Raw genomic sequence first — 12,756 nt, forward strand, 5'->3', positions numbered from 1 at the left:
TGCTGCCACCCCTCGGGTCCCCCTCCCTGTTGTTCGCCCCCGTTCTGTCACCCCCCATATTGCGCTCCCCCCTATTGTCCCTCCTCCTGCTGCCACCCCCCTGGTCCCCTCCTCTGCTGCCACCCCCCCTACTGTCACCCCCCCTGCTGCCCCCCCTGTGGCTGCTGCCCCCGATGCCCCCCTCCCTGCTGTCACCCCATCTGCTGCCCTTCTCCCTGCGCCCCCCAGCCCTGTCCCGTCCCCCCCTGCTGTTCCCCCTCAGAGCGCTGCCCCCAGTGCCCCCCCTGCTGCCTCCCCCCACCCCGCCGCCACCGGCCCAGCATCAAGTGACGCTCCCCCCTCCCCCCCCCCCCCGGCAGGTGAGTGAGGGAAACTGAGGCACGGGGCGGGAGGGGGGGATTTGCAGGAGAATTGGGGCATTTGCTCCAGGGTGGGCAGTTGCACCAAAGTGTTTGTCCCCGGGGGGGGGGCATCTGCACGAGGCCCGGGGCAATTGCACTGTTTCTCAGGGCAGTTGCACGAGGCGTTTGCCCCACGCTGGGGTATTTGCACGAGGAGCGGGGCAATTGCACGGCGCCGGGCGGGGCAGAACGCAAAGCCCCCCTCACGTGACGCGCACCAAGATGGCGGCGCCCGCGACGGCGCCCGGCGGAAGCGGAAGTGAGTGCGTGCAGGCGGCGGTGCGCGCCGTCGCTTCCCCCACTGAGGGGCAGGTGGGGCTCGGGCGGTATGGGGCCTGTGAGGGGCTGGGGGGGCTCTGCGAGGCGCTATGGGAGCTGTGAGAGGATGGGGGGTTTTGGGGGGGGGTCTGTGAGGCTCTATGGGGGCTGTGAGGAAGTGGGGGGGGGCCTGGGGGGGCTCTGTGAGGCTCTATGGGGGCTGTGAGGCGCTGTGGGGGCTGTGAGGAAATGGGGGGGGTCTGGAGGCGGCTCTGTGAGGCGCTATGGGGACTCTGAGGGGATGGGGGAGTTTTGGGGGGGCTCTGAGGTGCTATGGGGGCTGTGAGGAAATGGGGGAGTTTGGGGGGGGCTCTGTGAGGCTCTATGGAGGTTGTGAGAGGATGGGGGGCTCTATGAGGTGCTGTGGGGGCTGTGAAAAAATGGGGGGGGCCTGGGGGGGCTCTGAGGTGCTATGGGGGCTGTAAAGAAATGGGGGGGCTGGGGGGGCTCTATAAGGCGCTTTGGGGGCTGTGAGGAAATGAGGGGGGTCTGCAGGGGCTCTGTGAGGTGCTGTGGTGGTTGTGAGGGGATGGGGGCTCTGGGGGGCTCTGTGAGGAGCTGGGGGGCTCTGTGAGACTCTATGGGGGCTGTGAGGGGATGGGGGGGGGCCTGGGGGGGCTTTGTGAGCAGTTATGGAGGCTGTGAGGAAATGGGGGAGGTCTGGGGGGGCTCTGTGAGAGGTTATGGAGGCTGTGAGGAAATGGGGGAGGTCTGGGGGGCTCTGTGGGGTGCTATGGGGGTTTGGGGGATCGCTGTGTGGCTGTGGTGAGGCCTGCGGGGCGCTGGGGGGTTCTGGGCGGCTCTGTGAGATGCTGTGGGTGCGGGGGGGTCTCCGTGGGGGGATCTGCGGTGTGCTTTGGGTGTTCTGGGGCACGCTGTGGGGTTCCAAAGGGAGACCTGTGGGTCTGCGTGTGGTCCTGTGGGGCCGTATATGGCACTGAGGGGGCGAGGAGCGTCTGTGGGGCCAGGAGGGGCCGTGTGGGAAGCGGGGCTGTGGGATCAGCCCCTCTGTGGGGCCGGGGGTCGGTGTGTGGGGCAGAGCTGGGGGTCAGAGAGGGGGCCGGGTTGAGGTCGCAGTGAGGGGATACGTAGGGAGCAGGTCAGGAATCTGCGGGGGATGTATAGGGCTGAGCTGGGCATCGGTGAGGGGATGCGCCTTACGGCCTCGCGTTGCACCAGGGTGACTTTGGGTTGGCTATTAGGAAACACTTCTGTACAGGAAGGTTGTGAAGCGCTGCAGTGGGTGGTTGAGTCACCATCCCTGGATGCGTTTAAAATCCGCCTGGATGCGGTGCTCAGGGACGCGATTTAACGGAGGGTCGTTGGTTTACGGTACTACGCTTAGGTCATGGTTGGACTCGATGATCTGTAGGGCCTTTTCCAAGCTGAGAGATTCTGTGATTCTGTGTATAGAGCAGGTGTGGGGTCAGTGTGGGGCTGCACAGGGGATCAGTGCACTGGGGCTCGGGGCCAGGCAGGCGTGGGGTGAGCTGCAGGGATGACGGGGGGCAGCAGGGGGTCTCTGCGGGCACAGGGCGCTGCGGAGCCCCCAGGGCTGCCCCGTCCCGTTCCCTCTCCCCGCTGACCCCCGCCCATCTCCCGCAGCCCCCGGGATGCCCGGCCCCACGCCATGCTGCTCGCCGCCTACGCCTCCCTCGCCGCGCTGCTGGCGGCCGCGCTGGGCCTGGAGCTCTTCTCCCGCCGCCAACCCGGCCCCGCCGCCAACCCGGCCTTCGCCCGCTTCCAGCACCGCTTCCTGCGCGCCTACCTGCCCGCGCTGGCGGCCGACTGGCTGCAGGGCCCCTACCTCTACAAGCTGTACCGCCACTACCGCTTCGTGGAGGGGCAGATCGCCATCCTCTACGTCTGCGGCTTCGCCTCGGCCGTGCTGCTCGGCCCCCCCGCCACCTCGCTGGTGGACCGCCTGGGCCGGCGCGCGTCCTGCGTGCTGTTCTCGCTGAGCTGCGCCGCGTGCTGCCTCACCAAGCTGTCCCGCGACTACCTGGTGCTGGCGGCCGGGCGCGTGCTGGGCGGGCTGGCCACCGCACTGCTCTTCTCCGCCTTCGAAGCGTGGTACGTCCACGAGCACGTGGAGCGGCACGACTTCCCCGCCGAGTGGCTGGCCGGCACCTTCGCGCGGGCGGCTTTCTGGAACAACGTGCTGGCCGTGGGGGCCGGCGTGGCGGCCACGGCCCTGGCCGAGTGGTTGGGGCTGGGCCCGGTGGCCCCGTTCGTGGCGGCCATCCCGCTGCTGGCGCTGGCGGCCGTGCTGGTGCTCAAGGACTGGGAGGAGAACCGGGGGCCGCCGCGCGCCTTGGCCAAGACGTGCGGAGACGGGCTGCGCTGCCTGCTGGCCGACGGGCGCGTGCTGCTGCTGGGCACCGTGCAGGCGCTCTTCGAGAGCGTCGTCTACATCTTCGTCTTCCTCTGGACGCCGGTGCTGGACCCGCACGGGCCGCCGCTGGGCATCGTCTTCTCCAGCTTCATGGCGGCCAGCATGCTGGGCTCGGCGCTGCAGCGCGTGGCCGTGTCCGCTCGGTACCGCCTGCAGCCCGTGCACCTGCTGGCGCTGGCCGTGCTGCTGGCCTTCCTCTCCCTCTTCATGCTCACCTTTTCCACCGGGCCCGGGCAGGAGAACCCGGCCGAGTCCTTCCTGGCCTTCCTGCTGCTGGAGCTGGCCTGCGGGCTCTATTTCCCCTCCATGGGTTTCCTGCGAGGCAAAGTGATCCCTGAGAAGGAGCGTGCCGGCGTGCTGCACTGGTTCCGCGTGCCGCTCAACCTGCTGGCCTGCCTGGGGCTGCTGCTGCTGCACGGCAGCGACCATCGCAGCGGCACGCGCAGCATCTTCGCCCTCTGTGCCGCGCTGATGCTGCTGGCGCTGCTCGCCGTCGGCCGCCTCTTCACTGTCGGCCGTCACGACCCGGAGCTGCGACTGCCGCCCTCCCAGGGCCCCCCCGAGAGCCCCGAGCTGTGAGGGGGGTGGTGTGGTGGTGGTGGTGGTGGTGGTGGTGGTGGGTGGGGGGGAGGTGGTCCCCAGGTTTGCTGGGAGGCGGGGACACGGCGCGGTGGGACAAGTGATCCCTGTGCACCTTTGCGGCTGTCCCTTCTTTGCTTTGTAAAGAAAATAAAGTGTTTCTATAGATCCCCCACCTTTTTTTTTTGAGGGGGGGGGGTTAAGGGGGGTAGGAATAGGGTGACTTTTGCTGTTTGGCACCACGCTTCCATGCCGTGCTCAGCACCTCCTTGGGGAACTGCAGCCCCCAGACCCCCGCTGAGCACCCATGCGCAGGGTGGGCGTCCTCCTGCTTCCTGGGGCCACCCACGCCCCTCTGCCCCCCCGGTTATTTGCTGGGGGGGGGGCAATGACCTCGGGGCAGTGCAAACGTCACTCAGCACTGCCCAAAGCACCGGGGAGCGCCGGGTCTGCAGCTCTGCGCTCCATTGCGTGAGGTCCCCACAACCCAGGGGGTGAGGAGTGGGAACGGAGGAGCCCTGCGGGCCCCGAAAGGGGAGACTGAGAGCCTGAGGGTCCTCGCAGGCCCTGCGGGGGGGTTCTGCAACCCCACCGTGTCCCAGCCCCACACAGTGCCAGAGGGGACGCGCAGAGCCCCATGGCTGTGCTCCAGCCATCACCCGCTGCAGGGACTCCCATGGGACCCCTCAGAGACCCTCTCACTCCCCTGGACCCCCTCTGGCCTCCTCAGAACCCCACTGGGACCCCCTCAGGACCCCGCAATGGTCCCCTCCAGATCCCACTGGGACCCTCTGCACCCCTGGACGTCACCGGGTGACCCCACACTGTGCACAGCAGAAACACCACAACGTGTGAAACAAATCCACATTTACTGCCCTGTTGCTGTTTTCTGCATAAAACGACCCAAAAAAGCCAGGCTGTCCCACCGGCGCATTCCTGCCCCACCTCAATCCCCCCCGGTCCTATTTCCTCTGCTACCCCCACCCCATCCCGGTCTCATCCTATTCTCACCCCCATCCCGGTCCCATTCTCGCCCCGCTCCCGGTCCCACTCTCGCCCCCATCCTGGTCCCACTCTCGCCCCGCTCCCGGTCCCACTCTCGCCCCCATCCCGGTCCCACTCTCGCCCCGCTCCCGGTCCTACTCTCACCCCCATCCCGGTCCTCCTCTCACCCCCATCCCGGTCCCACTCTCACCCCCATCCCGGTCCCACTCTCACCCCCATCCCGGTCCTCCTCTCACCCCCATCCCGGTCCCACTCTCACCCCCATCCCAGTCCTCCTCTCACCCCCATCCCGGTCCCACTCTCGCCCCCATCCTGGTCCCACTCTCGCCCCGCTCCCGGTCCCACTCTCACCCCCATCCCGGTCCCACTCTCACCCCCATCCCGGTCCCACTCTCACCCCCATCCCGGTCCCATTCTCGCCCCCATCCCGGTCCCACTCTCGCCCCCATCCCGGTCCCACTCTCGCCCTGCTCCCGGTCCCACTCTCACCCCCATCCCGGTCCCATTCTCGCCCCGCTCCCGGTCCCACTCTCACCCCCATCCCGGTCCCACTCTCGCCCCCATCCCGGTCCCACTCTCACCCCCATCCCGGTCCCACTCTCGCCCCCATCCCGGTCCCATTCTCGCCCCCATCCCGGTCCCATTCTCGCCCTACAGCTGCTGCAGCAGAGTGAACACCTCGGGGTCGAGCCGCGCCGGGCGCAGGCAGTCGCTCAGGCGGGGGGCCGTGGCCGCAGCCCCCTCCCTCCGCCGCCACTCACGCAGCATCTCGAAGCTGCACAGCGCCGTGCGGTGCGGGTTGTTCTCGCGGATCTGCTCCAGGAGGCAGCGCCGCAGCCCCAGGCACAGCACGCCCACCTCCTGCCACTCGTGGCCCAGCAGCTGCGCCACCCGCAGCAGGTCCCGCTCCGACAGCAGCCGGCCGCCGCCTGCGGAGACCCGCGGGGACGTCAGGGGGACGCGGTGCCCGCCCCGCCGGCTCCGAACGCCCCGACCCCCGCCCCGCCGCGTCCTCACCGCATCCCGCCGGGTCCGCGGCGACGTCCGGAGAGCCGCCGGCGACATCCCGAGGATCGCCCGCTTCCCGAGAGCCGCCCCCGGCAACCTGCGGGCCACCGGCGGCGTCTCAACGACCGCCGTCGGCAACCGGAGCGGCACAGGCGGCACCTCGAGAGCCGCCGATTTCATCCCGAGCGCCGCCGAACGGCGCCACCGACGGCGTCCTCAGCGGCACCCACCTCTCCGGGAACGGCGGCGGCCGCGTCCTCGCCGGGCAGGCGGTACCGCGCGATGAGGTCGCGGCGCGGCAGGAGGCGGAGGATCGCGGCGACCACGTGCAGCGCCCGGCCCGGGAAATGCTGCAGCAGCATCGCGCACAGCTCGGGCCGCGTGGCCGGCAGCAGCCGCGATAAAGGCAGCCGCTCCTCCAGGAAGTACTTGAAGGTCTGGAACTGCTCCTCCGACAGCGACCGCTGCACCGCCAGCAGCACCTCGCGCTCCGTGGCGGCCGCGGGGCAGCGCTGCGGGCCGAGCTGCGGGTCGAGCTGCGGGCTCGGGTCGCCCATCGTCACGCGCCCAGCCCCGGGATGCTCGCCCGGCGCTCCGACCGCGGGGAGGGCGAGGGCTCAGCCAGCGCCACGCGCTGCCTCGCGTCCGCGGGATCCCCGCACGTCCCGGTGTCCCCGCGGACCCCGCCGAGCCCCCGGCTGCGCCGCTCCCCACCGCGCTTCCGCCGGGGCGGGGCGGGGCCGCGAGTTTCCCGCCGCTCTCAGCCAGTGGTTACCATGGCGCCGGGGGCGGGGCTTTGTGAGAATGGGCGTGGAGAAGCGGGGGGGCGGGGCTTGTGATTGGAATAAGGGTGCGGTCTCAGGGCGAGGCATGTGAGAGGGCGGGGCTTTCCGTTGGAGGTGGGCGTGGCTTGGCGCTGTGGGCGGGGCTTGCGCCTGAGCGCGGTCCTGGCGGTGAGGAGTCGCGGCCGCGGAGCAAAGGGGGAAAATCCCGTCCTGCCGCATCGCGCCCCGTCTGCTGATGCACCCGGATCACAGAGCCACGGGGCGGTCGGATTGCACGGTCCTTGAAGGTCACACAACCGTAGGGATGGAAGGGGCTTAAGGCCTATCAAGCTCCAGCGATGGAGCCTCGTGGTCCTACAGCCGCTTTGGGGTGTCCCCGCCCTATTTTGTAGGGGTCCCGGTCCCCTGGGGGGACACCAGCCGAGTTCCGCACTTCGGAGTCCCCCACTACCCTCCCGCTTCGGGTCCCGCCGTGACACCATTGCAGAACGCAGTGCCCCGTCCCGTCACCAGAGGGCGCGCTTTCTCCGCTCGCCATTCCGGATCTGAGGGAGGTCACGTGTTCCCTCCTCCGTCGCTCACGCCCCCCCGCTCGGCCCCGCCTCCCGATTTCGATTGGCTCAACCCGGCGTCCATCGGCATGAGAAACGTCGCGATTGGCGGAGACTCGGCGGCGGGGTCGGAAGAGGTGGGGCAGAGGAGGCGGAAGTGCCGGATGTGAGTGGGGCGGCGGGGCCGGGGGCGGCCGCAGCTGCAGCGGAGTCCATGGCGGCGGCGGCGGTGATGATGGTGAGGGGGCTGGTGGTGATTGATGGTGGTGGTGGTGGTGGTGGTGGTGGTGATGGTGATGGTGATTGATGGTGGTGATGGTGGTGGTGATGGTGGTGATTGATGGTGGTGGTGGATTGATGGTGATGATGAGTGGTGGGGGTGGTGATGGTGGTGTGATGATGATGGTGGTGATTGATGATGGTGGTGGTGATGATGATGGTGGTGGTGATTGATGATGGTGGTGGTGATGATGATGTGGTGGTGATGATGGTGGTGATGGTGGGATGGTGGTGGTGATGATGATGGTGGTGGTGATTGATGATGGTGGTGGTGATGATGATGTGGTGGTGATTGTGATGATGATGGTGGTGGTGATGGTGGTGGTGGATGATGATGGGGTGGTGATTGGTGATGATGATGGTGGTGATTGGTGATGATGTGGTGGTGATGATGGTGGTGGTGGTGGTGATTGATGGTGGTGATGGTGGTGGTGATGATGATGGGTGGTGGTGATTGGTGATGGTAATGGTGGTGGATGATGATGATGATGGTGGTGGTGATTGATGGTGGTGATATGATGGTGGTGGTGATTGATGGTGGTGATGGTGGTGATGGTGGTGATGGTGGTGGTGGTGATGGTGGTGATGATGATGATGGTGATGGTGATGATTGATGATGGTGGTGGTGATTGATGGTGATGATGGTGGTGGTGATGATGATGGTGGTGGTGATGATGATGGTGGTGGTGATTGGTGATGGTAATGGTGGTGATGATGATGGTGGTGGTGACTGATGGTGGTGGTGGTGGTGAGGGGAGCAGAAATGCCCGGGTGGGGGGCGTGGGGGCAGAACCCGGGGGGAGATGGGGCGGCTGTGGGCGCTGCAGGCGCAGTGCGGGGCGCGGTTGGGCCGTGGGGCCGCGCAGGGACAACTGCAGGGCTTTGCAGCGGCTGCGGGCGCCCATGGGGGGACGTGCGGCTGCGGGGGGTCGGGGTCCCACGGGGATGTGGGGCGGGAATCGCAGAAGCACAGAATCGCAGGGGTTGGGAGGGAGCTGCAGAGATCCTCGAGTCCAACCCCCTGCCAGAGCAGATCCCCGCAGCAGGTCGCGCAGGTCGGTGTGCAGCCGGGTCTGCAACATCTGCAGAGAAGGAGACTCCACCAGCTCCCTGTTCCGTCACCTCACCTGCAGAAGTTCTTGCCCACATTTGTGCACAACTTCCTATGCTCCGTTTCTGGCCGTTCCCCCTCCTCCTGTCCCCACTCACTGCTGAAAAGAGTCTGGCCTCGCCGCTCTGCCCCCCGCACCTCAGATATTTACAGACCTGGATCAGGTCCCCTCTCGGTCCTCTTTTCTCCATGCTGAACAGACCCGGTTCACCCAGCCTTTCTTTATAGGGGAGATGCTCCAGGCCCTTCACCATCTTTGTGGCCCCCCGCCGGACTCTTCCCTGTCTTTTTTGTACTGGGGAGCCCAGGACTGGGACACAGAACTCCAGATGAGGCCTTACCAGGCCAGAGTAGAGGGGGAGGCTCAGCAAGTCAAATCCCTCCACTTGCTGGTTCTTTTTAATGCTCCCCAGGATGCCGCCGGCCTTTTTGGCCACACACTGCTGGCTCACGGCCGACCTGTCGTCCTCCAGGACCCCCAGGTCCCTCTGTGCAGAGCTCCTCTCCAGCAGCTCATCCCCCAACCCAATCATTCCTCCCTCGATGCGACACCCTCCGCTTGAACGGGGCGAGTTCGGGCCACGTGGGGGGATCCGGGGTGCTGGTTGGGGAGGGGGGGGTTTGATCTCCCGTGGGGATGCGGGGGGGGGTTTGGGGCAGGATATCCCCGCTGGGGGGCTGACGCACTGCCCCGCAGGTGGGCGGGCGCCATGGATGATCTGCGCCTGCATTACCGCTTCCTGAGCTGGCGGCGGCGGATCCGGGAGATCCGGGAGGTTCGCGCCGTGCGCTACCAGGAGCGCAGCAAACACGTGCTGGTGGACGGGGACACGCTCAGGTGGGGGGGGTTGGGGGTTGGGGGGTTGGGGGGCTGCGAGGTGAGCCGAAGTGACGCGGGGCTCTGTCGGTGTGTCCGGCTGTCCGTGTGTCCGTCCAGCTACCACGGCGACTCGGGTGAGGTGGGCTGCTATGTGGCGCCGCGGCCGCTGACTCGGGACAACAACTACTTTGAGGTGAGGAGGGGTCGCGGGGGTCCCTGTCCTCATCCGGGATCTCCATTCTCACTGGGGGTCCGCAGCCCTTTTGGGACCCTGTCCTCACTTCAGATCCCCAGAGTTGTCGCGGGATCCCCGTCTTCACTGGCGGCCCCAACCTTCGTTGGGATCCCCGGTGTCACCGGCGCTCCGCGCTCCCCTTGGTGCCGCCGTCCTTCTCGCCGCTTCGGGTCCCATCACCGTTAGGCGTCCTTGTCCCTTTGTCCCCTTCACGCCTTGTCCCCTGCCGTCCCCCCCCCTCACGCCGTATCCCCGTCCCGCTCGGATCGCAGTGTCCCCGTTTCCCCACAGGTGTCCATCGTGGACAGCGGGGTGCGGGGTGCCATCGCGGTGGGGTTGGTGCCGCAGCACTACAGCCTGGAGCATCCCCCCGGCTGGCTGCCCGGCTCGGTGGCGTACCACGCCGATGACGGCAAGTGAGTGAGCGGTGAGGTTGGGGGTGGGGGGACGCAGGGACCCCTCGCTATCGTGGGCCCCCCCTCCCCTCCCCTCCCCCCCCCCCAGGCTGTACAGCGGCCGCGCCAAGGGGCGGCAGTTCGGCACCAAGTGCAGCTCCGGCGATCGCATCGGCTGCGGCATCGAGCGCGTCTCCTTCGAGGTGCAGACGGCGCAGGTCTTCTTCACCAAGAACGGGAAAAGGGTGAGAGCCCCCCCCCGCCCCGCCCCCCCCCCAGAGCCCCGTCTTCGGCCGCTTCCCGCACCTCCGCCGCCGTTCTCCCTCCCCGCCGCGTCCTCCCCCCGAGACCCCCGTCCCACCCTCCGTCCCGTCCCACCCTCCGTCCGTCCCTGACCCCCGGCGCCGTGCCCCCCCAGGTGGGCTGCTCGGCCATGCCGCTGTCCCCCGAGGGGCTGTTCCCGGCCGTGGGGCTGCACTCCCTGGGGGAGGAGGTTCGGCTGCACCTCCGCGCTGCGCTGGAGGACGACAGCGCCATGATGGTGGACAGCCACGAGGAGGAGTGGGGCCGCCTGCACGACGTGCGAGCCTGCGGCACGGTGAGCCCCATAGCCGCGGTGCCGGGCCCCATAGGGCAGCACGCCTGGCCCCACGGTGGGCTCAGCCCTAGAGCGCAGCGTTCCTGGCCCCTATCAGTAGGGAGGGGGTGCGGGGCCGCCCCCCTCCTTCCTATAGGTTCCTCCTGTTCCACCCAACTCATCGCTCTCTTTGCGCTCCGTCCCCTCTGCCCCCCAACCCCCCCCCCCGGACCCCCCCCAGCTGCTGGAGTACGTGGGGAAGGGGAAGAGCATCGTGGACGTGGGGCTGGCGCAGGCGCGGCGCCCGCTCAGCACCCGCAGCCATTACTTCGAGGTGGAGATCGTGGACCCGGGAGAGAAGTGCTACATCGCGCTGGGGCTGGCGCGCAAGGTGGGGGGGCCGGGCAGGCGGGGGGGGGTGGGGGGGGTCTCACTGTGTGCCCCCCAGCACGCGGCATGAGGGGGCTTTGTTCTCTCCTAGGATTACCCCAAAAACCGGCATCCTGGCTGGAGCAGGGGATCGGTGGCGTACCATGCGGGTCAGTGCCACCCCAAGTTGGTGCTTATGGGGTTTTGGGGGGGGGGGGGGAGATGTGACACATGAAAGGGGGGGGGGGAGGGGGGCTTCCTGCGTCACATGGGGGTCTGCGACCGTCGCTCCCACAGATGATGGGAAGATCTTCCACGGCAGCGGGGTGGGGGATCCGTTCGGCCCCCGCTGCTACAAAGGGGACACGATGGGCTGCGGCATCATGTTCCCCCGCGACTACAGCCTGGATAGCGAAGGTGGGTGGGTGGGACCCCCCCCCCCGGGGTGAGTTTGTGGTCACCCCCCCTCATTTTGTGCCCCCCCCACCCCCCAGGGGACAGCGATGAGCCGTGTGACACGGCGCTGCCGGCGCGGCGTGCGGTGCGGAACGTCACCTACGTGTCCCCCGAGGATGAGGAGGAGGAGGAAGAAGAGGAGGAGGAGGAGGAGGAGGAGGAAGAAGATGGGGGGGGCACGGAGCAGGAGCGCGGCGGCACCAAAGTGGTGGTGAGTGGTGGGGGAGGGGGGAGCGCCTTCCTTTAATGAGTATCTGGGGGGGGGGGACATCAGCCACTAGGGTGTCCCCAATCTGGGGGGGGGGCGGGGAGGGGACATCAGCCATTAGGGTGTCCCCAATCTGGGGGGGGGGGGGGAAGGGGTGTATCTGGGGGGGGGGGGGACATCAGCCATTAGGGTGTCCCCAATCTGGGGGGGACATCAGCCACTAGGGGTCCCAATCTGGGGGGGGGGGGAGGGAGTGTCTGGGGGGGGGGGGACGGGGGTGTCTGGGGGGGGGGGGGACGACATCAGCCATTAGGGTGTCCCCAATCTGGGGGGGGTGGGGAGGGGAGTGTCTGGGGGGGGGGGGGACATCAGCCACTAGGGTGTCCCCAATCTGGGGGGGGGGGACATCAGCCATTAGGGTGTCCCAAATCTGGGGGGGGGGGGGGGGCATCAGCCACTAGGGTGTCCCCAGTCTGGGGGGGGGGTGACATCAGCCATTAGGGTGTCCCCAATCTGGGGGGGGCGGGGAGTGTCTGGGGGGGAGGGCACACATCAGCCACTAGGGTGTCCCCAATCTGGGGGGGGGGGGGAGGGGGTGTCACCGTGTCCCCCTGTAGAGCCACGACCCCCCCCACACTCCAGCCCCACACTCTTCTTAAAGACGCACTGAATTGGGGGGGGGCACAACCCCTTTTATTTTCCTGGAGGGGGTGGGGGGGGGGGGGCACAGCATCCATCCCCATCCATGGGGCACAGCGCTGGGTTCTGGGTGCCCTCAGCCCCCCCTCAGCCCCCCCCGCCCCCCCCCCAGGTGTTCTTCACACGCAACGGGCAGATCATTGGCAAGAAGGAGGCGCGGGTGCCGCGGGGGGGGTATTTCCCCACCGTGGGGATGCTGAGCAGCGGCGAGAAGGTGAAGGTGGACCTGCACCCCCTCAGCGGGTAGGGGGGGGATTCCCCCACCCCCCTCGCACTTTAATACTCCCCCCCCCCAGGTGGATGCTCCCTCCCCCACCTGCTTGCCAACCCCCCCCCCCCCAGCACAGGAGGGGGGATGGGGGGGGCACTGTTATCGTCCTTATTCTGCTGAATGTAAAACACCCCTAAAGTTTGGGGGGGGGAGGTAGGAACAGCCTTTGCTACCCCCGCCCCCCTCCCCACCCCCCTCCCCCGTGGAGGAGGGAGGCTGTGCCCCCCCCCCCGTGTACCAGTGTACAGCTTTATGCCCCCCCCCGCTATAAAACATCTCTATATTGGAACAGCT

The 12,756-nt window shown here is 67.9% G+C and overlaps 3 protein-coding genes across 7 annotated transcripts; 2 read left to right on the forward strand and 1 right to left on the reverse strand.

The window, feature by feature from the left end:
• The first annotated feature begins 374 nt into the window (after positions 1-374).
• Positions 375-3,726, forward strand: SLC61A1 (solute carrier family 61 member 1). Of its 4 annotated transcripts, none has more exons than XM_085212338.1 (2): positions 375-727; positions 2,325-3,726. In XM_085212338.1, the coding sequence occupies exons 1-2, from the start codon at positions 624-626 to the stop codon at positions 3,691-3,693; spliced, it is 1,473 nt and encodes a 490-aa protein (XP_085068464.1). In that variant the 5' UTR covers positions 375-623; the 3' UTR covers positions 3,694-3,726. The 4 variants fall into 4 exon arrangements, with proteins under 4 accessions (XP_085068464.1, XP_085068465.1, XP_085068467.1 ...); XM_085212339.1 differs by having other exon boundaries at positions 376-713; XM_085212341.1 differs by having other exon boundaries at positions 383-660.
• Positions 3,727-5,251: 1,525 nt separating this feature from the next.
• LOC146542432 (uncharacterized) lies at positions 5,252-6,493 on the reverse strand. Its single transcript, XM_085212378.1, has 3 exons — positions 5,937-6,493; positions 5,716-5,803; positions 5,252-5,627 (listed from the first exon to the last, which is right to left on the reverse strand). The coding sequence occupies exons 1-3, from the start codon at positions 6,261-6,263 to the stop codon at positions 5,350-5,352; spliced, it is 693 nt and encodes a 230-aa protein (XP_085068504.1). The 5' UTR covers positions 6,264-6,493; the 3' UTR covers positions 5,252-5,349.
• A 640-nt stretch (positions 6,494-7,133) lies between these two features.
• Positions 7,134-12,616, forward strand: SPRYD3 (SPRY domain containing 3). 2 transcript variants are annotated; one of them, XM_085212343.1, is made up of 11 exons: positions 7,134-7,280; positions 9,130-9,270; positions 9,370-9,445; positions 9,779-9,903; positions 9,992-10,127; positions 10,301-10,576; positions 10,701-10,850; positions 10,941-10,998; positions 11,126-11,245; positions 11,323-11,495; positions 12,304-12,616. In XM_085212343.1, the coding sequence occupies exons 2-11, from the start codon at positions 9,143-9,145 to the stop codon at positions 12,436-12,438; spliced, it is 1,377 nt and encodes a 458-aa protein (XP_085068469.1). In that variant the 5' UTR covers positions 7,134-7,280; positions 9,130-9,142; the 3' UTR covers positions 12,439-12,616. The 2 variants fall into 2 exon arrangements, with proteins under 2 accessions (XP_085068469.1, XP_085068470.1); XM_085212344.1 differs by having other exon boundaries at positions 10,301-10,480; positions 12,304-12,605.
• The last annotated feature ends 140 nt before the right edge of the window (positions 12,617-12,756 follow it).

This window comes from Meleagris gallopavo, chromosome 31 (assembly GCF_905368555.1).
Source record: "Meleagris gallopavo chromosome 31, MGAL_WU_HG_1.1, whole genome shotgun sequence".
NCBI lineage: Eukaryota > Metazoa > Chordata > Aves > Galliformes > Phasianidae > Meleagris > Meleagris gallopavo.